Below are 21,128 nucleotides of genomic sequence, written 5' to 3'. Positions count from 1 at the left end.
TCTCTTTCTCTTAACGAGACAGAAGAGAAGTTGCTTATTGACTTGTGCCCCTCTATCTTCTGAAATACATTATGTTTTACAGACTTTCAGTGATGGAAAAGGGCCTTCTGTTTTGTTTTCTATTTTTTGGGGGGGTGGTGGTGATGGTTAACAACCCATACACATCAGTATTATGCTGCATAATTTGTGAAGCTTAAATGTTTTCCAGTTTCAGCTGACTGAAGACTCCTTGCTTTAAATGAAGATACAAGGAAAATAAAGCACATGGACCCAGGTGAGACAGTTACACAGTTCAATAATCTTTAGAAAATACTCCTGATGATAATTATAAAAACACAGTAGACACTTATAGTCTGTGGAATTAGTCTATTATTTCTTGAGCCATTACTATAATTCACTACGCTAGGTATTGAGGGTGCAGTGGTGAGTAAGCTTTGTCTCTGCCTTCAAAGAGTTCATAGCTTAGTGGGAGAGAAAAAGACACTGCAAAAAAGTACAGCCAATGTAAGAAGTGTCATTGTAAAATGTGCAAAGGACTCGCAAAGGAAACAGCTCTGTCTGGGAAAGCTTGTGAAAGGTTCACTAAGGAGAATCTCACTACACTAAGAGTTCCATAAAATGATCACAAACTGTGACTGACCTGTGGTTACCTGTGGTCATTCTTAGAAGCTAGAACAGATGTCGAAACTAGTGAGAAGCCAGGCTGTGGTCTCCCAGTTATGCTTGTGGAGATTAGCTACACTGCAGGACTTGGGAGTGGCCCTCTCTGCCCCATCTCAAAATCTGCTGACATCTTAGCTCTTCCTCTGGCTACTCAGGGCATTCCTGAATCATGCTGCCATCCAGGAGAGAGGCTGTTTTTCCCCTCATAAGTTTGCTACTGTAGGCATATAGGGATGATTCCATTTTCCATCTGACACTACCAACTAAGGCTCACTTCCAGTAGCACAGAGATCAGTATACTGGACAGCAGCTTTTAACATATTATAAGCAGCTGGTAAACTGAGGCAGCAGTTTTTATTAGAGGTGGAAGGAAACAAAGGAGACACACACACACACACACACACAAGACAGAAAAAATGTTACATCAGGAGGACAGGAATTGGTCAAATATGGTCAAAGGTCATATGCTCTGCCATGCTGCAGATAAATCATTTCAGCACTACAGAATGCTAGGCTCCTGAGAGCTTCAAGCTTGGAAAATGCTAAAGATTGCACATATGTGTGCTTCCAGTATAAGTGCACATAAAGGTGTGTATGTATGAGTGTATGCGTGTGCTTATATGTGTCTGTAGATATCTATACATGTGTGTACATATATTTGTCTATTTCTAAGTGTGTATGAATGTGTGCGTGCTTCTAGATGTGTGTGCAAATGTGAGTGTGTGTGTGTGTGTGTGTGTGTGTGTGTCAGGCCGGGGCAGGCTGGAAAGTCAGTGTAAGACTTCTCTCGTCCTCGCGGGCGGTCTCTTCCCACCCCACCTCCACACCACCAACTGATAAAAGCAGGAAGGATGCTCTATGACCTGAGACCGCATTAGAAAGTTTGCAGTTCTTTTGAGGCTATTCCACTTGGGAACCTCATTGGTTCCCTGCAGGATGGTGGATTTTATAAGAAGTCTGAGGATTCCCCCAGGACGAAGGGACTGCTGCTGACACGCTAGGCGGTAGCCGGATCGCCCCCCACCCCACCTCCCCCGCCCCCACCTCCGCCGCTCCCCAAGTGGTCCCCCGCCTGCCGCCGCCGGCTCTGCAGAGGCGGGCCCGGCCGGGGCGGGCTCGGCTCGGCGCGCGCGGCCCGCGGGCTGGAGTCGGCCCGCGGCGCAGGCGGGAGGGGAGGGAGCGGGGAGGGCGGGGGCGGCAGGAGGCCATGCCTCCAGCTGCGAAGGCTGCCGAACAGCTGGAGCCATCGCGGTCACCTGCGCGGTGCCGTCGCCCTTGCGCTCTGGCTGCCGGGTCCGCGGCCGGCGCACTTTGCGGAGGGCGCCCGGCGTAGGCGGCGGCAAGTGTGGGCCGAGCCGGTATTTATAGCTCGGTGACAGCAGCGGCGGCAGCGACGCCGCCGGCCCGTCTCGCCGCGCTTCCCAGCGAGGCCGCCGGCGCGGCGGAGGGCTGTGCTCGCCCGGGTCTCCGGTGTTGCAGACACCCCGTGCCCGCGCGGCCCCATCTGGTGAGTACGCGGGCCCGGGCGCTGGGCGCGCCTCCCCCGCCGCTCGGTCCAGCCGCAGCGGAGCCCTGCTCGCCCCGCTGCCTCCTCGTCCCCGCGCGCGGGTGCGGAAGCGGCCGCGGCCCCCCGGCCCCCTGTCCTCGGTTCCCGCGGGTGGCGTGCGGCGAGGCAGGGTAAAGTGTCACGGAGGGGGACGGACGCACCGGCCCTTCTGCGCGAAGGCAGTCGAGACTGCTGGGTGGAAGGGGAAGGCTCGCGGTGAGGAACCCTCAAACTCCGGGGCTCCGAGGGGGTAAGGGACGTCGCCAGGACAGACCTTGAACTTTCCTCGCTTCACTGATTCCCGGGATGGGGACACCGTAAGAAGCCCCACGTATGGTTGGTTAACTAAATTAACAGGTTGCCGTTCAGGGGTGTTCTCCTTAAAAACAAAAAACCCAAGAGAAAACTTGAGTGTTTACTAACTTTATCGTGACTAAATGAAGCTATTTGTCGATTCCTATTTTTGAAAATGCCATAGGCCCACAAGTGTGTTAGACCCATGTGGTAACACTCGGGCTGCCATTATTCATTCTACCCTCTGTGGAACTCTGTGTGTGTGTGAGAGAGAGAGAGAGAGAGAGAGAGTAAACATCACATGCTTATTTAGTATTTATGTGTCTAATGAACCAAAAGAAAGAGTGTGTTGAATACATGTATTTACCCCTAGTTATAAATGATATATTGTTTGAAATCCATTGAAGGACTTCTAGGAAGAAAAATGTTCTTCCAATTTATTGAATATAAAGAGTAGTAGAATCTCTGTAAAAAACCATTTTTGTTGTAGCGATTTTTTTTTGCCATGACATACTTTCTAACACCCTTTGCCCCCTCAATCTGAGTAGTTTTGAAGTGATTATGGATTTTAAAATTTTGGCTCAGGTATTTATCCCCACTCCCATTCCACCTCCATCTGATGATCCTTGTGATCAGAAAGCAATATTTACCTGTTTTATTTAATTTTTTCCTTTAAACTGCCAACCATTTAAGAAATAATTTCAAATACGAATGAATCTTATTTTATTCATTCATTGTTACTTTCTTTGGTGTGTGTTTAGATTCTTTATCATAAACAGGCATCACTGAAAAGGAGGTCTGAACATTTGTAAAGAATTCATTGGTGAATATTTTTCAACTTTATAACATGAAAGTGCTCATAAATACTTTGCCATTTTAATGAAAAGTTAACTAATGTCTTTGTTGGGAGAGAACCCAACTTTGCTTCAGCTTCTCTATTTTAAAAAATTGCATGGTTTAGTATTTTGTTATCCCAAAGACTGCAGATTAAGAACGAAGGAAGAAAATCACTTAAAGGTTGAAACAATGTGAAGAGAAAGTCTGGGAAGTGATTTATGGATGCGATCTTCTAATTTAGCAAGGGTACCACAAATACCATCCTGGTATCTATACAAAACCACTTATGGTGGTTTCATTGATTGACTTAAAAGGTTCCTTTTTATTTAAAAGGCTGTGTGTCTCTTGTATTGGACTAAAAGCAAGAAGTTCCAACTTTAATTCTGTTATTATTGTTATTTGTATTTTTAAAAAATGTATTAAGCATTCACATTATGTAAAATGTTATATGTTACCTCCTTATACCTGCCGTTTCACCTAACATTTCAAGATAATATAGCAAGACTTTATTTATCCTTATCTCAGGGCTGGTCCAGTCAAATATATATTTTGTTTCTCCATCTTTCTGCCTTTTCTCCTTTTGCAGACTTCAGTATCCCATTACCAGAGGCCGTTCTTACTGGAATGGAATCATTGGTATTTGTTGTTGTTGTTTTTCCTTACCCAGAGCTGGTCTGTTATCGAACCATGATCCATACTTTTTTTTTTTTTTTTTTTTTACATTTATTCATTCATCAGCAAGTATTTGTTGCGTGCCTACTAGGTGCAAGTCATCACTTAGTATGGAACTGCTTCCTCATGCTCCTACTTCCTTCCCGCTGGAACTGCATTCTGCATTTTATACTTCTCAGTGTAGGGAACGTAGTAGTTATTAAGAGTATTGACTTTGGGGTCATACAGAGATACTTACGCTGTTTCTGCCAGTTGGCAGCTATATGACCTTGGGCAGATTATAACCTTTCTGAGTCTCTGTTTCTTCATTGGTAAATCCAAAGGGTTGGTGTAAGGACTAATTAAGGTACTGAATGAAAAGTGCTTGCCCAATCCATACGAAGCACGAAAAAATGTTAATTTTTATTGTGTTGTCCATGTCTGCTTCAGTGGTGTTCATCTCAGGAAATGGCAGGTCCATTCTGGCTTTTGTGAGGCCATGTCCACGTCCAATCCATCACATAACTCTTTTCAGCTCTTCCTCTTATTTATTTTAAAATTTTTATTTATTTATTTGTCAGAGAGAGAGAGACAGATTGCACAAGCAGGGAGACAGGCAGAAGCAGGCTCCCCACTGAGCAGGGAGCCCAATGTGGGGCTTGATCCCAGGACCCTAGGATCATGAGTGAGCTGAGGGCAGATGCTTAACCACCTGAGCCCCCCAGGCAGCCCTCAGCTCTTCCATTTAAATCCATCTAGAAGTTCATACATTTCCAACCATTACACAGAGTGGCCCCTCTGACCTGTAAGCCACATGTGCCACTCTCTTGGTTCCCATGTTTGCACACGGTGAAAGCCCTCATGCACACGATGGCCTTAGGGCCGGATCCTGACAGGCCACATCACAATGGGATGCTCCCTTGTAGACCTGAGCTCCGTTGCTTCTCCCCTGCCTCTGTCTCTGTCCACAGTAGTTTCTTTGCTGTTCCTTAAATGCACTAATCATGCACTCAGCCCAGGTCTTTGCAATTTTTTGTTCTCTGTGTCTATATCACTGTTTTCTGGATATCTGCTTGCCTCCCTCCCTACTTCCAGGTCTTTGTTCAAATGTCCCCTTAGAGTGAGGCCTCTTCAAACTTCCCTCCCTCCTGACATTCCCTATTAACTTTCTTCATCAACTTATAATTTTCTAAAATACTATGTATCTTTTTTTTTTTTTTTTCCTGTTTAATGTCTCTTTCCCTCAAAGAGACAGTAAGATGCAAACAAGGGTGTTGTCTCTTGGTGACCGTCATGTATAGGCCGGTGCCTGGCAGAAATAAGCAATCGGTAAATATTGAACAAATGAATGATGAATGTTATCATGGATTTAACAAATCTGAACTATATCACTTTCTAAATATGAATTGGGTAGGTAGCTTAAGCTTTCTGAACCTTATTTTCGATATTTGTAAAGTAAGGACAGCATTCATCCTTTTACCTTGTATAGTTGTAGTAAAAATCCCTTAACTCTGAGAATAACATATAAAATCACTCAGTCAATGTAATATAGTTGATATTACTTTCACGCTCATTTTTAATGGGAATGACAATGACTCACTCGTATTTTAAATGGCCTTTGCAATAGGAAGTACCTGGAAGTGACCAGGCACTTTACAATGACATCTCCAGTCTTCACTACAATGCTCTGAAGGAAGTACTTTTATTGGAATTTTACTAGTGAAGAAATGGAATCTCAGAGAGCTTAGGGCTTTGCCCAGGACCACCGAGCTGGTAAGTCGCAGTCAGGTAGAACTGGACCATATTCCTCTCCCGACTCTAGGCTGCCTTCTGAAAAACAGATGTTCCTGATTCCTTTGAATCATTCTAGTATCATCCTCATGGTGTGATTTTGCTCACTGAAAACACTAAGAGGTAAAATGTGATAGAAATATAGGCAGCTGTCTTTATTTCTCTTTTAAGGAAATAGTGTCCAACAGTTTAAAGCTGTGTCTGCCCTTTTGACCTTCAATTTTAAAAATAGTTATCTGGAGTGTCTGGGTGGCTCAGTATGTTAAGTGTCTGCCTTGGTACCAGGTCAGGGTCTCTGGGTCTTGGGATCAAGCCTCATATCAGGCTTCCTGCTGAGTAGAGAGTCTGCTTCTCTCTCTCTCTCTCTCTCTCTCTCCCTTTGCCCCTCCCCACTGCTCATTCTCTCTCTCTCAAATAAAATCTTTAAAAAAAAAAAATTAAAAGTGATTATCCTAGGGATTAAATGAAATGATTGTAAAAAGTATTCTGTGAACTGCAAAGAACTTTACATATGGTCTATAATACTATACTGGAATTAGATAGTTGAAGAGATAGCCTTTGTCTTGTGCTAATACAGCCAAAAAATGCCCAAAGTACAGCTGTTTGTGTCACAAAGTGCTTCCCACAAAAAGTAAAGTACAGGAAGAATTATAAAAATTATTTTTCAAAAAATTGGATTCAAGTTGCTTGAAATAAAGTCTACACACTTGGCATAGTCATCTTCAAAAAGCCCTTTAAATAAAACTAAGAGGGGTTAGAGGTGAATTTTCAGACATAAATACTAAGGAGCTTTGAAAACTTTGGAGAGTTTTTTTTTTTTTTTTTTTTTTAATCTTAAGATAGTGCTCCACAGTGGAAGGAATCTGTTCATGGTATCTGGTTGGGTCTTCCTAGATGTTGAGACCTACATTAGCAGAACTGTGCATTCAGCATGCCCGCTTGGCTAGTGGTAGTGTCTTTTGCATAGCATATTCGTTCCTCAAGGACTTTCCCATATGCATCCATAAATTTTTAAAAAATGTAGGTGATATACTTCATCTTGATCATACTTGGCATTATGTGAGAACTGTAGCCTGAGCCAGGGTACCTGCTGAGAAAAATGAAATTCACCCTCCTGAAAACCTTTAATGTTTTCCTTTCCTTGTAAAGGCCCAAGTGAGTAATGAAGGCACGGTACTCTGCTTCAGTCAAATTATTACAGCACTCATTAGGGCATTTGTTGCCCAAGTCTAGGACCTGATTATCTTTTACTTAAAATGTTGAAGTTGCCTATTAATTTAATTTCCCCGTGTTCATTATGCCTCATACCAATTTTTAATTTTCTAGGCTGACAGAGAAATTTTTCCCAAACTCTGCTCCAGGTGGTTGTATCACTCTTCAGTTCTGAAACTTTTCACTCTCTAGTCTCTATTCAGTAAAACACAAACAACAGGGGTGCCTGGGTGGCTCAGTGGGTTGAAGCCTCTGCCTTCGGCTCAGGTCATAATTTCAGGGTCCTGGGATCAAGCCCTGCAGCCGGCTCTCTGCTCAGCAGGGAGCCTGCTTCCCTTCCTCTCTCTCCGCCTGCCTCTTTGCCTGCTTGTGATCTCTGTCTGTCAAATAATAAATAAAATCTTAAAAAAAAAATACAGAATAACACTTTTGTATACTCTTCCTTGAATTGGCCCCAAATTATGCTTGCCTCTCACAAGATACCTCAGAGGCTCTGTGTGCCAGCCCCCCAGGACTACAGATGCCCCTGTCTACCAGAAAGTCTCTCCTCTGTCTTTGCTCAGTGTCCTCCCAACCTTAGTAGCCTGATCTTTTTCCCCTTGTTCCTTTGCATTCCTCTCTATTCTGAGCCTTTTTTAACTAGCTGGGATGCAAGACTTGTAGTAAAATGTGTGGGATTCCTACTCTCTACTATAAATATTAGTCCGTCTAGAGTTAGAAACCGTGACTGATAGCCTGTGGATTATCAGCACGTGTGTAAAGTTCCATCCCGTATCTTCTTCTTCCATCACTGCTATAATGGGGAGAAGGAGAGGCTTCCAAGATCTTGGTAGCAACATCTACCTAATGATGTCATTACTTAGAAGAGGAAAGTGGATGGGTGGATTAATCCAGAGCTCAAAGCCGCAGTGCTCTCTGTAGGCATAGTTGGAAAATTGCAGAATGAGCCTCAGTGACGCATTGCATAAGAACAATCAGATCAACTCAACGACCTGTGCTGATGCTTAGAGAAGAATAACAAAACTCAAGCTGTCCGGTCATCAGTCACATAACCAGTTTTTTCTGGGCATGTTTGCAAAGTCCACTGGAATAGTATTAGTAGACTCGTTCATCCTCAAGCACAGTCAGTCTTTTCTATTAGACATCTTTATTCTCAGGAACTTTCTGACCGACATGTAACGGGCAAGATTTTGGAATTTGTCTTTACATGGGAAGGTGTGATGTAGAGTGTTAAAGCTACATGACTCGGATTTGAATCCTGGCTCTGGCGAAGACTCATTTTGTTATCGGGTACAAATTACTACGCCCTAGGTCTCAGTTTCAAAAGTTGTAAAATAAGAGTATTTTTTTTTCTTCATTGGGCTGCTATGAAATTTAATACAGTTTGTAAAGCTCATGAGCATAGTGTCTGATATGTGGTAAATACTCCATAGATGTTAGCCCCAGTGATAATGGTGATAATGCAGAATGTGTGCTAAAATGAGGTGTCGTCAGGTGGGGGCACATTGCGGCTGCTGGCTGAGTTAGCATGGCAGTTTTGGGATCCCAGTGCTTTTCTCCTTTCCTGTGTTAGTGGAAGCTAATGGCAGGTTGCTCTGCCTTCTCATCTCGCCTGAACAGCGAGGAGGCTTTTCTTTCTAACTGTACCATTCACAGCATCCAGTAGATGTTCATTGATTGCCCCCTTTGAGGCTGGCCCTGTGCTGTGACCCGGAAGTGAACAGCTCTTCCCTGAGCACCTTATGACTCAGGGAAGGAAACACACACATAAACCCATAATTTTCCTATCATATACTAAGTGCTAAGATAAATCACATTTACTTAAGATAAAAACTCAGCTATGGTTGCAGAATTGAATTTTAAAAAATTAAAAGTGTTTGCAGACTATCTTGTCCACTGTAGCACAGTCCATTTGAACAACCTCTGCCCTGGATTATAACACGAGATTCACTGAATGATCATATTGCTTCATGTGAATGCCAGAGGCGGAAACAGTGCTGGGATACCTGGTTCCCAAGGCCAAGATGACTAGGCAGGCTTAGGGTGACTTTGTGGATGAAATCAGAAAGTGGGGATAAGTAGAAGTTTTATTCAAGTTATAATGTGGGTTTTGAAATTTGGGACCCCCCTGGAAGATATCACTTCAGTTTTGGCAATATGAAGCAAGAATAAATATCAGGATGTGTGGCATAATATTGGAAGACCAGTAATTCAGCTAGTATCCAAGTCACTGAATCTGTTAGCAGAAATAAAGAACAGGCTACAAACCTGATGGGAAAGTTTTCATTGGAAGAAACATTTCTAGCTTTGTGGTATATTAGAGAGATCAAGGGCTAGGAATGAATTTGGATTCAATTCTGGTTCTGCTTACTGCATATGTGAATTAAATAAGCAGCAACTTTGTTTGCCTACATGTAATTTGTGATGGTAGCATTCATAACATTCCTGTGGGAAATCAGGTCTGTACAAGGGCAGGATTGTTGCTCAACACCGTAGTTGTCTCTCTTGAAAAATATAAATACTGAAGAGGAGCAGCTGTCTCCAAAATTTTTTGAATGTTCTAATTCAGTTTGGGCACGTGGACTTTATGTAGCCCACAAAACAAGATTCTAACATTAAAAATAACAACAATAAAATAAGTGTATGTTAACCTTCCACAAAGCATTGATTAAAAAAAAAATCAGGCTCTTACAAATTCAGTGTTCTAAATCCTGCTGCCTTGCTTGTGTGTGGGCGGGGGGAAGGGAGGTGGTATGGCAATGGGGCAAGAATTCCCCACTGGTAAGAGAAGCAACCTAGAAACCTGTTTACTACTACTACTACTACTACTACTACTTCTTTTTCTTCTTCTTCTTCTTCGGGAGAAAGAGTGTGTGTGGGGAGGGGGGCATGGGGAGAGGAAGAAGGAGAGAGAGAATCTTAAGCAGACTCTGGGCTGACTGAGCATCACCATAGTGGGGTGCTCCATCTCACTCTGAGATCTTGACCTGAGACGAAATCAAGAGTCAGTCACTTAACTACCCAGGCACCCTGAAACCTGTTAACTTCTTAAGTGATGCTCCTATCCTGTCTCATGGGCATCTAGGAATTTCTTGCTTCAAGACTCATTGGCCTTGAGATGATTTCTATGTATTCTCTTGTGGTAGTGGTCTTTAGATATTTCTAAAAATGTTTCATGAAACCGAACTGACAACCCATTCTGGCATCCTTGCCTAATGAATATCATGAAAATGCATGATGCTCGGTTTTTGTTCTTTACCACTTTGCTGTCTTTGGTGTGACAACCAACCACTGCTCTATTGGGTGATGAACCTCACATTAGGAAGAAAAATCTTCCTATAGTCACCATTTCTAAGCTAGCTGAGTTACGGCCCCTGGGGACAGGTATTTCAGAGTATTCATGAAGATCACAAGGGAACTGAAATTGCTTAAAAGTAAATCAATCCAAGGCACAGTGATTCTTTGTTTTGCTGAGTTACACTGACCATCCTTTTGTGTATTTACATTGCTTTTCTAAAACAGTGAAGACAAGTCTTCATTAACCTTAGATTGTGGGTTTAATTGATACTCATATCCCTAGACTATTGGACAGGGACTGGGGAGCCTTGGAGCCCATTCTTAGGTCTTCCATTGACTCAGAGTTACTTCAGGCTTGTTGCTGGATCTTTGTGCTTTTAGCCCTGTGTAAAGTGAGAGTATTTATCAATGGGAAATTTAGTAGTATACCAAAGTGCTTGGGATTTGTGAAGGGTTGTTTCACTTACATATTTTTTTCCTGGGTTATAGAAGTATACAGAGTATACTGTTAATGTAGAATTAATATAATCATCCCTGGAGAGGAATATGTCTGCAGAAGGCAGTCAAAGGATGACATCCCTGGGGCTGGGCCCTGGGTCTGCCTTCTAAGGCAGGAAAAATTCCTGGAGTTGACTGGGCTGCCGGACTTCAAGAGGCTCAGATCAGAGCTCTCCTGCTGGCTGACTTTGGGCAAGTTACATAATCTGTGTGAGCCTCAGTTCCCTCCATGTAAAATGAAATGATGGGAATGATAATGGTAGTATTTCAGTGGGTTGTTATGGTAAAAATGAGATAATGATTAATGTAGGCATCCAACACAGAGCCTGGATGTCACATGTGTAGGCTCTGTAAGCGTCCTTTTTTTTTTTCCTTTCCTCCTAGTTTTAAACAAATTGAGAAAGAAGAAAAGAGAATTGGCAGACATCAGTGCAATTACCACCTTTATTGTTGTTTTTTTAAATCTCAGCTTTTATTTAGCTTTGTGGCTGCAAACAAAGAGGAAATAGCTTCGTCTGAATACCAAATGGGTTCACTAAAACTGAATGTCAGAATTGGATAGACTTAGTAATTTAGCTTAGTCTGAGAATATATCCACCAGATTATCAAGGGATCCTAACTCTGAGGAGAAGGATATGGGCAGAGGAGGATGTTTATTTTTTGTTAATAGGAGCTCAATTTACTCCTACATTGCTTTCATTTTTGAGTGCCTTTATATTAAGATTGTAACCTAACAATAGTTATTTAAAAGAGGAAATATATTGTTGTTGTTTTTTTTCTCTGCATTTCCTCCGGAGGTGACCTCTACAGGTCATCTCAGTCATCACCCCTATTTTGGACAGTGTTTTGCCTTCTCATTTCCCTTCTGGCCCTGTTCTTTTGTTCCCCTCCTACCCCACATCCCCATGTGGTCAGAGATATGATTGGATGGCGGCAAAGGGACAATATTTACTTTCCTCGATCTCACACTTGTCTTGGTGCCATAAGTAGGTGCAGGTAGCATCTTTTAAAATACCTCTTTCTTGAGCTGTTATAAATCTGAATAGATATGGGGTGCCTGGGTGGCTCAGTGGGTTAAGCCTCTGCGTTCGACTCGGGTTATGGTCTCAGGGTCCTGGGATTGAGCCCCACATCGGGCTCTCTCAGCAGGGAGCCTGTTTCCCTCTCTGTCTCTGCCTGTCTCTCTGCCTACTTGTGTTCTCTCTCTCTCTGTCAAATAAATAAATAAAATCTTTTAAAAAAAATCTGAACTGATGATAGGTGGAGAAAGACTATTTGGTTTTCTGCTCTAACCCTATGTATCTTTTCTTCTACAGGTCAACAACGGAATTAAAGTTTTGAAGGATGGGTAAAGACTTTCGTTATTATTTCCAGCATCCCTGGTCTCGCATGATTGTGGCTTACTTGGTGATCTTCTTTAACTTCTTAATATTTGCGGAGGACCCGGTTTCTCATAGCCAAACAGAAGCCAATGTTATTGTTGTTGGAAACTGTTTTTCATTTGTAACAAATAAATACCCTAGAGGAGTTGGCTGGAGAATTCTGAAGGTGCTTCTATGGCTACTGGCCATTCTCATAGGACTAATAGCTGGCAAATTTCTGTTCCATCAACGTTTGTTTGGTAAGTACCCATGAAATGTAATGTTGATATTATTGAACTCTGTTCTTCAAGATAGAGCTCTGTTATATCTAAAGGCCAATTTAGGATGCATTTTAGTTTGCCCTCCAACCTTAATTTGCGTTGCCCTGTTGGAGCTAGGTTCCTCCGCTAGTCTCTGTTCAATGGTGTACTTTTCTATGGCCCAAGGAAAATTAGCATGACATAAAATTAGTACTAAACCTATTTTCAAAAAATGGCTTTAGAGCTAAAATTAATGTGTGTGTAATCTTATTTAGAGAAGACATGAAAATAGCTCTTTTCCCTATATTATAAAGAGTTTGCCTTCATGTCACACCATGTTTTCATTAAAGTAACTTAACCATGGTTCATATATTTACATTTGTTGTTTATTCTGGAAATTAGAATGGTAACTCTAACTTTTTACCCTCTGGGGTTTTTTTTGAACTTTGGTTTTAGGATGTTTATTTTGAGCCTATTCAACCACAGAATGTTTAGTGCAGAATCCCTTGGTAGCATGCAATAGACAAAGACACTATTAGTTTAAGCTAAGAAAGGTAATTTACTAGAAGGATACTGGGATATTTCATAGAGACCAAGGATAGAATTCATTTTGATAATTGGGATAAATAATGGAACCTGGGGCTTGAATTCTTATTTTTTTATTTTTTTTTTTTTAAAGAATTTATTTGTTTATTTGACAGAGAGAGAGATCACAAGTAGGCAGAGAGAGAGGGGGAAGCAGGCTCCCTGCTGAGCAGAGAGCCTGACTGGGGCAGGGGTGGGAGGTGGTGGGGGCGGTGGCTTGATCCCAGGACCCTGGGATCATGACATGAGCAGAAGGCAGAGGCTTTAACCCACTCAGCCACCCAGGAGCCCCTGGGGCTTGAATTCTACCAGGATCTTCTTTTTCCCAGTTTCTCTAACTTACCTATTTTATTCTCTGTTCACAATGAATATCAGTTTACCTCTGTTCAGAGAGACTGTCTTGACTCCCTTGGTCCCAAAGTTTAGACTCTCGGAAAAGAGGCTGATGTTGACCCAGATTGAGTGTGTTTTCCGCCTTTCGCCTAATTGATTTTGGCCAGAAGATGAGTGATACTTATCCAACAAATATGCATTGATCACTTATTATATGCCAGAAGTATTCTAGAGAGTGAATAAAAAACCAGGGTCTAGGGAAGCCTGGGTGGCTCAGTCAGTGAAGCATCTGCCCTCAGCTCAGGCTATGATCCAAGGGTCCTGGGATGGCAGCAGGACCAGGGTCCTTGCTCAGCTGGGAGCCTGCTTCTCCCTCTGTCTGCCTCTCCCCTTGCTTGTGCTCTCTTTCTTTCTCTCTCTGACAAATAAATAAAATTTTTAAAAAAGTTCTTAAAAAAAAAGCAGAGTCTATGCCCTCATAACAACTTACATCCCCCAGGATGGAGAAAGGCACTAAACAAATTAACGTACAGTATGCAAAGAGGTGGTAAGTGCTGGGGGAGGGGGATGGCGGGAAAGAAAGTTTTAAATGCTGCTGGGCCAATTAGAGAACTTAGTAATAAAACATTATAAGATTATAAGATCATAGGTGAAACAGTGTGTGTATTTTCAATCTAGAAGCTTGGTTAGAAACAGATGGCAATGGTTTAAGGAAAAAACAAATTAACAACATAGATATACACACATAGTATTATATATTCTTTTAAATCTCTAGTCAAACTATGGTCATCTGTTTCTAGGACATAAATTTATAAAATATACATATTTTATATATATATAAAATCTAATGTTTGAAACTATGTATGTACATAGTTTCAAGAAGTTTGGTGAGGAAATGAAAGGAGGTGGGAAGTAGCTAAAAATGGAAGAAGGACCAAGGAAAGATTTTGTTGGTAGTGGTGGTGGTAGTGCTGGTGTTGAGGAGTGAGGTTAATTGATCTGCTTGTCGTTTTGGGGGAAAGACATTGAAATGAAGATAAAGATATAGAAAGAGAGCTCTCCGAAGGTTTCTCTGCTTTATTTATTTTATTTTTTTTTAAAGACTTTATTTATTTGAGAGAGTGAGGGAGCGCACATGAGGGATGGAGAGGGGCAGAGGGAGAGGGAGAAGCAGGCTCCCCATTGAGGAGGGAGCCCATTTTAGGACCCTGAGATTAGGACCTGAGCCAAAGGCAGATGCTTAACTGACTGAGCCACCCACATGCCCCTTCTCTGCTTTATTTATGACTTAGGACACAGAAATAATGGCCTTAGCAAAGACAGGTGGAGAGACCCCAGTTGCTCAGAAATTGTCACGAGAGGGATGAAGGTTTGTATTCTAATATGTACCTTGGGGTGGAGGAGTAGACAGGCAGGTGGTGATCTGATAATCTGTATTTCACTATGAAGAAGAGCTAAAGATAAAGGTGTTGGATGATGCGAGGGGTTTAAGAAAGTGGCTAAGGTTTGGAAGAACAACCCTACGGGAGTGTAGATGCTAGCTGACTAGGGACAAAAGGAAGGGTTTCTGATGATCACCGAGGGCTGTTGGGGTTGGCCACTATAAATTGGAATGACATCAGTCTGAACTGCTAAGCAGTTTTCTTTATGAGAGCTCAGTCACCTGGAACAGAATTCCAGGAGTGATTCATCTGGGTGGGGACGGCTCAGGCTTGCAGTATTGGAAACAAAGGATAGAAAATAAATGGAGGGTTCTAATAAAAAAGGTATTGTTTTGATTAAAAGGGGGTCTGGCTGGGCATGGAAAAGAGGTAAGGAAGATTGATGGTCTGGGAGGAGCAGGCAAGGACTGGAAGAATGGGTGATACTGCATAGGTGAAAGGGAAGTAAGAAAAGGGCAGGGATTTATGGATGTGGTGCAATGCCATGTTGTACTGAAGGACAGCCATTCTTCAGTGGTGATTTCTAACTATGGTGTGGTCTTTATGAGTGTCAAGTAAAGTGCAGAGACAGGTCATGAGAGAGAGGGTATCTAGGAACTGGGTGTTACTCAGGCCATCCACCAAACACTGAACAAGCATGGTGTTGTGCATGACATTGATAACGATGGGAGAGGTTAAGGTGAGGGTGAGTGGCGGAGGTTAGTTTTGAAAACTGGTTCAGGAGTGCTGGCAGACAAAACACTAGACATCTGTTACGTCCAGCAGTGATGGCTGGATGTGTTTGTGATCCATTCGGGAGATTTGCTCAGAGTAGAAAGGTAAGGCAAACTTGGACAAAATATCCAGTTTAGAGAAAAGTTATCGACTTACATTGAGATTGGTCGAGAATCGTCAATTGGTCAAGGTCATGGTATTAATAATAAGGGCAGATCATTTGATTCCGTAATTTCTACATTTTGTTAAGTTATTCTATTATAAAATCTAATGTTTTATACTAGAATCACATTTCATTAGTGGCTTATTTTTTTAATTCTCCTGTTGGTATAAATAATTCAGCCCTGAAAAAAATCACTCTGGATTTCAAGTGTGTGTTGAGTACTAATTATTTTGAGATAGTGCAAAAGTGTGTCCTTTTTTTTTCCTGCTTACCATAGGAAAGATTCTGTAATATAGTTAGCTTTATCACTTCTCTTTGACAATTTCTTTTTTTCTTACTAAAAAATCTATGAAATTATATGGGGTATTAGAGAAGGAATGATAACCTTTTGCAAATCTTGGTGGTAAGTGGAAAAATAACTGGATTCCTGATTGAATTTTCTAGTGAAGTGCAAACTTGTCTTCTTCTATCTCTCTTCATCTCCCTTCATGACCATTATGTCTTCCTTCATTCACAAAATGGTGATCATTTGCTCCTAATGGTTCTGTCCTTCTCCAGTTAATTCTGGGTTTTGCTGCTGGAATAATTTTTCTACAAGGCTAAATGGCTCCTATTACCTACAAAATAAAATCTAAACTCCTTTGATGGATAGCCAAAGCCCTTGATGATTTACTCCTGCCTGACTTCAAAACTGGTCTCTTGACATTCCACAGTTTTTGAATTATTTGCAGGTCCTCACACCTGCTGGGTTCTCTCATGCCTCTGTGTCTTTGCATATGCACCCCACTTCTTACATCATGCTCAAGCCCCTTCTTGTTAACTTGGTTGATTTCTCTTTTTCTTCTATATCCAAGTTTAAGCATTATCTCCTCTTTGACACTTTTCCTGACTCCCTCCTGTCAGATGTCTTCTCTCCAGCTCCCACTGTGTCTACTTGCAACAAAGAATGTACCCCGGGTACTCGGGAACTGACAGCCATGCAGCGTTATGGAAAAGAATCCAAAATTTAATGCCAGCATGAACATTGTTTTACTGGCTTGGGGTGTGATAAATGCTTCCATCTTTGTTCCCAAATAACTAGCATTAATACATGATTTGTTGTTGTTGTTGTTTTTTTAAGAGGCCATATTTAAACCTTTAACAGTTTGCAGGTGCATGCTTGTGGTGGGTGGTGGTGATGGTATACTGGTGTGTATGTGGGGAGGGGTGAGATTGCTAATTGCAAGCACAGAAATTGCAAGCATGGAAATTGGAATGGTTTACAAAATAATCAGAATCATTTTGTGAGATCAGCTAAACAGCCTCTTTTTTGTTAATCCTCTGATGAAATGCCAAATAAAAATATTGAATAGAATGCCCCTCTTTCTTTCATTGCCCCTTTCATTTCATTAACTCATGAGTCTTCCCTCACTTATTTTATTAGGGAAAATCTCTTCCTAGTAGACTCCGGAAGGACAATATCTGGAAGGACAATATCTTATGGCCCAATTAGGGCATGCATGAGGAGCAGTGATAAATCTGTGAACTCATAATTTAATCTAGTTTGTTGGTTAATTTTATTTTTATGAGGCATAAATATTACAATTTTGTGGCTATTGAGTTAACTGCATGAAATCTCCTCATGATTTATAATTTGTAATGTTAATTATCCCAAACAAAAATGGTGACTCTTGCAAATCAGAAATTGCATGTTAGCAGGAACACAAATGATTAAATGCATTTTAGATTACCCCCTCTCACCTTTGCTGTATGATTGCAATAATGTGAGAGAAGTTGGTTTTCCTACCTTAGCACTAAACTTTTATGGTTTCAGGCTGTTCACAAATCCCACATTTCCCAAATGTGGAAAATAATTTAGGAATACATGGGAAATCACAATTGATACATTTCAGAAAAATTTCTGTGGGTTTAACACTGAATCTTGTTGAGGTCAGTACTATATTTGGATTTATGAAAGTTGAATTCCATTGGAATAATCTCCCAGAGCCTCTCTCTTCCATTTGTGTAGATGATTTCCATTGTTTAAAAAAAATAAGTATAGGGACGCCTGGGTGGCTCAGTTGGTTAAGCAGCTGCCTTCGGCTCAGGTCATGATCCCAGCGTCCTGGGATCGAGTCCCACATCGGGCTCCTTGCTCATCGGGGAGCCTGCTTCTCCCTCTACCTCTGCCTGCCATTCTGTCTGCCTGTGCTTGCTCTCTCTCCCTCTCTCTCTCTGACAAATAAATAAATAAAATCTTAAAAAAAAAAAAGTATAATGCATCCTAGCCTTTTGGAAAATTATACGTTATACATTGGAGAAACCCATGAATAGAGAAATCCAAAGATTTCTGATGATAAGAGTTATATAAAGAAATAAGCTTATTCAAGAAATCCTTTTTATTTGAAATAATTTACAAAGACATATATGCTTAATACAATAGGAATAGAAAAGAAAGACCACAGAAAAGAGAGAATTAAGTATGTTTTGATTTCATGAGGTGTTACCTGGTTGGTGTCAAGCTTTCTTGGAGCCTCTGCAAAAAGGGAACTGTGATCTGTTACATAGCTTTGCATAACAGAAATGGTGGAAATTGCACGTTTCACAAAGGAATCTTTCTTTGCACTAAATTTTGGAATTTCCTTGCTCTAAATTCTGGTAAAGGATTTCTTTTTTCTTTAGTTCGTAGGAGAGTCACTGACTAGTGTAGTGGCAAAGACAGAAATAGATTTCACATTCTTGTATCTTAAAGCAAACTTTCATTAAAGTTTAGAGTGTAACTTTCGAGCATAAAAGCAATTCTGTGATTTATTTTTTATTTTCTACTTATTTGTTCCCTGAAAGTAATTCTGTGAAGTGCAGAGTGATCAGAGTCTTAAGTATTGCCTTCCGGTTGGATAACTTTATCCGAGCATGAATCTTAGACCATCGAGATTCTGACAAATATATTTCTCAAACAAACCTCTCCTGCTATTTGTCTTCCCTATTTTCTTCTTATTCGCTAATTTGTGCAGGGAGCCTCTATTAGTTTCTTAACTTGGATGGAGGGCGGGGGGCAGGCTGACTCAGGATGAGTTGAGAGGTATAGGATATGAAAATGATTCAGCACCTGTTAGCATTGCACAGTTCCTTTTTAAAAACAGACATATTTGTGTATATAGTTATTTGTATAATTGTTTCACTAATGTCTGGGTTCCTGGCTATACCAGAAGCCTCAGGAGGGCAGGGCTGATGTTGTGTTGCTTCTCGTTTAATCCTTGGTGCCTGAAACAATGCTGGAACACAGTAATATTTGATAAATCGAATGAATAAATAAATTCTTTGTCTTTTACATGTTGCCTTCTTACTATAAGCTATTGAAGGGTATTCATTTGCTCATTCATAAAATATGAGAAATGGTCTCTGCTCTCAAGGAGTTTAAAATCTGGTTAAAGAGACAGGATACATATGCATGAAAAATTAATTACTCTGATAATACAAGGAAGTGCCTATCAAGTATCTAATGAATAGTCCAGACTGTGAGAGCTATGGGAATTCAAGAAAGAGATCATGGTGGGCTGGGAAGGTAAAAGACAACTTTGCTGCCAATGTGGGATCTAAGCTGAGTCTGAAGCATGAGTGGGTTGAAAATAGGATGCAAAGAATTCATTACAAATTTCAGATCACAGGGTAGATGGTGTGAGCTGAAGAGATGAAAAACAACTTAGGTTTTTTTGGAGTCAGGGAAAACGGAGGAAGCCATGCTCATTTTGAAGGGAGTGAAAAGTTTGCATTAGGAAGGAGCAGGAGAGGTAATAGAACGGCGGGTTAAGGCTAAATTCTTCCTTTGGTCTTGAAGTGCCCGTCTCATCCTTGGCAATTTATCTATTCCAGTGTGGTCTTTGAGTCAAGGAAAGCATTTGAACGAGATGGGAGATGATGACAAGATTCTCATGAATCAGAATGAAGCAGAATCTAGTGGGAATTGGAGAGGGGCAGGTTAGGGCCCTAGAGTAGAAAGGAAAGGAGGAAGGTATTTTTGGAGCCCCTTGCAGCCATTCGGGCCACTCTGGCCTAGGGTTGGGGCAGTGGGCAGCAGGATGGGCTCATGCAGAACCTTGTGAAGCTTCAACGATTGATGGGATGGACATGTTGAGAGTAACAGGTAATGAGATTGGGTGAGTGACTTTAGGGAGTGATTATTTTATTTAAAAAAAAGAGAGAAAAGGGAGTTATTAGGAGAATATAGTTAGAGGAGATAATGCATTTAGGAAATGGTGGGATCAGGTAATGAGAACACGGGCAATGGACCATTTACCTTCAGGAGTGCTCAGAAGAACACAGGACATGTTTGCTGAACTGAATCCAGGCACACACCATTTTTTATCCAGGCCCTGAGACCAGATGTGCTTCAGAACACAGTGCTGTGCCTGTGTTTGGTAGCTGGCCCTATGGGGCTGAGGAATCACTCCATTATCAAACACATTGTCAGAACCGTCCCTGGATATTTATACGTATTTAAATGAAGTGGAGTAAATAAAGACTATAAACAGCCTCAAGTCAGTATAGGTTAGGTTTTGCTGCTAAGTGAATTGAGGTTTGGTCAGGTCTTGCCAAGGGATCAGTTACAAAGATCAGAATCTTTGGATTTCAGCATTTCAGAAACTGGATAATGGACCTATACTTGCGTATAAGCCACATTTCATATACATGTTTGGTGCCCCCAAAATAGCCAGCTGCAGAGAAATCATGATGTTTTTAGAGACCTGTTATTAAAAAAAAAAAAAAAGAAAAAAAAAGAAAAAGAATGGTTTGACTGATAACTAGACATCTGTAAAAGAAGAATGCATGTTGAAGGGGGATTTTCCTTGTGTTGATATCATGAGAAATATTAATGAGTTTGCTATTTTTTTTGTGTACCCAGGTCTGTTTTAGTGTAAATAGGGAGTTCTGAATAAAACATTCTCAGTACATCCAGAAATTTGAAAAGACAAAATCTATGATTTTTTTCTTTATTTTTATTTTAGCAAAAAGGCCGTTTTCCATAAAGTACCAAGTAACTCCACAATGTTCTGCTATTTAATGAATTGAATAAAGCTAAATGCTTGTTTTCTGTTGTCTTAGTTTTAAGCCTAATCTGAAATTCTTTTCTTTGTGTTTGAGCTATGCATATGACTTTATCATTTCAAAATAGAAAAGATTCAGACCAGTCCCAGAAAGTGTGGGCAAGATAGTCATGGTGATACACAGTATCAAAACATGAAGAAACAGATGTAATCATACATTTATGAAGGAAAAGCACTATTTTAATGTAACAGTATGAATGCCATTACATCGTATACCATTAATGGTATGATACAACCTCCTTTGTGTTAATTTGGGATCTGAATATCTGAATAGTATAAATGGATCCTCAAATTTATCCTGATAGTTGATAGTACATTAAGAACATTGGTATTTATTACTGCTCAGGGTGATTTCAACAGCTGATTATTTTAAGTATTGTACTCTCACATAAGGACT

At 41.0% G+C, this 21,128-nt stretch overlaps 1 protein-coding gene across 5 annotated transcripts in view; it reads left to right on the top strand.

Annotated features, from left to right (window-relative positions):
- The first annotated feature begins 233 nt into the window (after positions 1 to 233).
- The window catches only part of TMEM117 (transmembrane protein 117), a 515,843-nt gene continuing 494,948 nt past the window's right edge, over positions 234 to 21,128 (top strand). The window contains exons 1-3 of one of the 5 annotated variants that reach the window (XM_047742330.1): positions 1,843 to 2,170; positions 5,619 to 5,764; positions 12,106 to 12,410. In XM_047742330.1, the coding sequence (XP_047598286.1) occupies positions 12,134 to 12,410 (277 nt within the window). In that variant the 5' untranslated portion in view covers positions 1,843 to 2,170; positions 5,619 to 5,764; positions 12,106 to 12,133. Of the gene's footprint in view, positions 275 to 1,841; positions 2,171 to 5,618; positions 5,765 to 12,105; positions 12,411 to 21,128 lie in introns of those variants that run through there. The other 4 variants (XM_047742331.1, XM_047742336.1, XM_047742329.1 and 1 more) reach the window with 4 other exon arrangements.

This window comes from Lutra lutra, chromosome 8, assembly GCF_902655055.1.
Source record: "Lutra lutra chromosome 8, mLutLut1.2, whole genome shotgun sequence".
NCBI lineage: Eukaryota > Metazoa > Chordata > Mammalia > Carnivora > Mustelidae > Lutra > Lutra lutra.
This window is presented reverse-complemented; position numbering and strand designations above follow the sequence as displayed.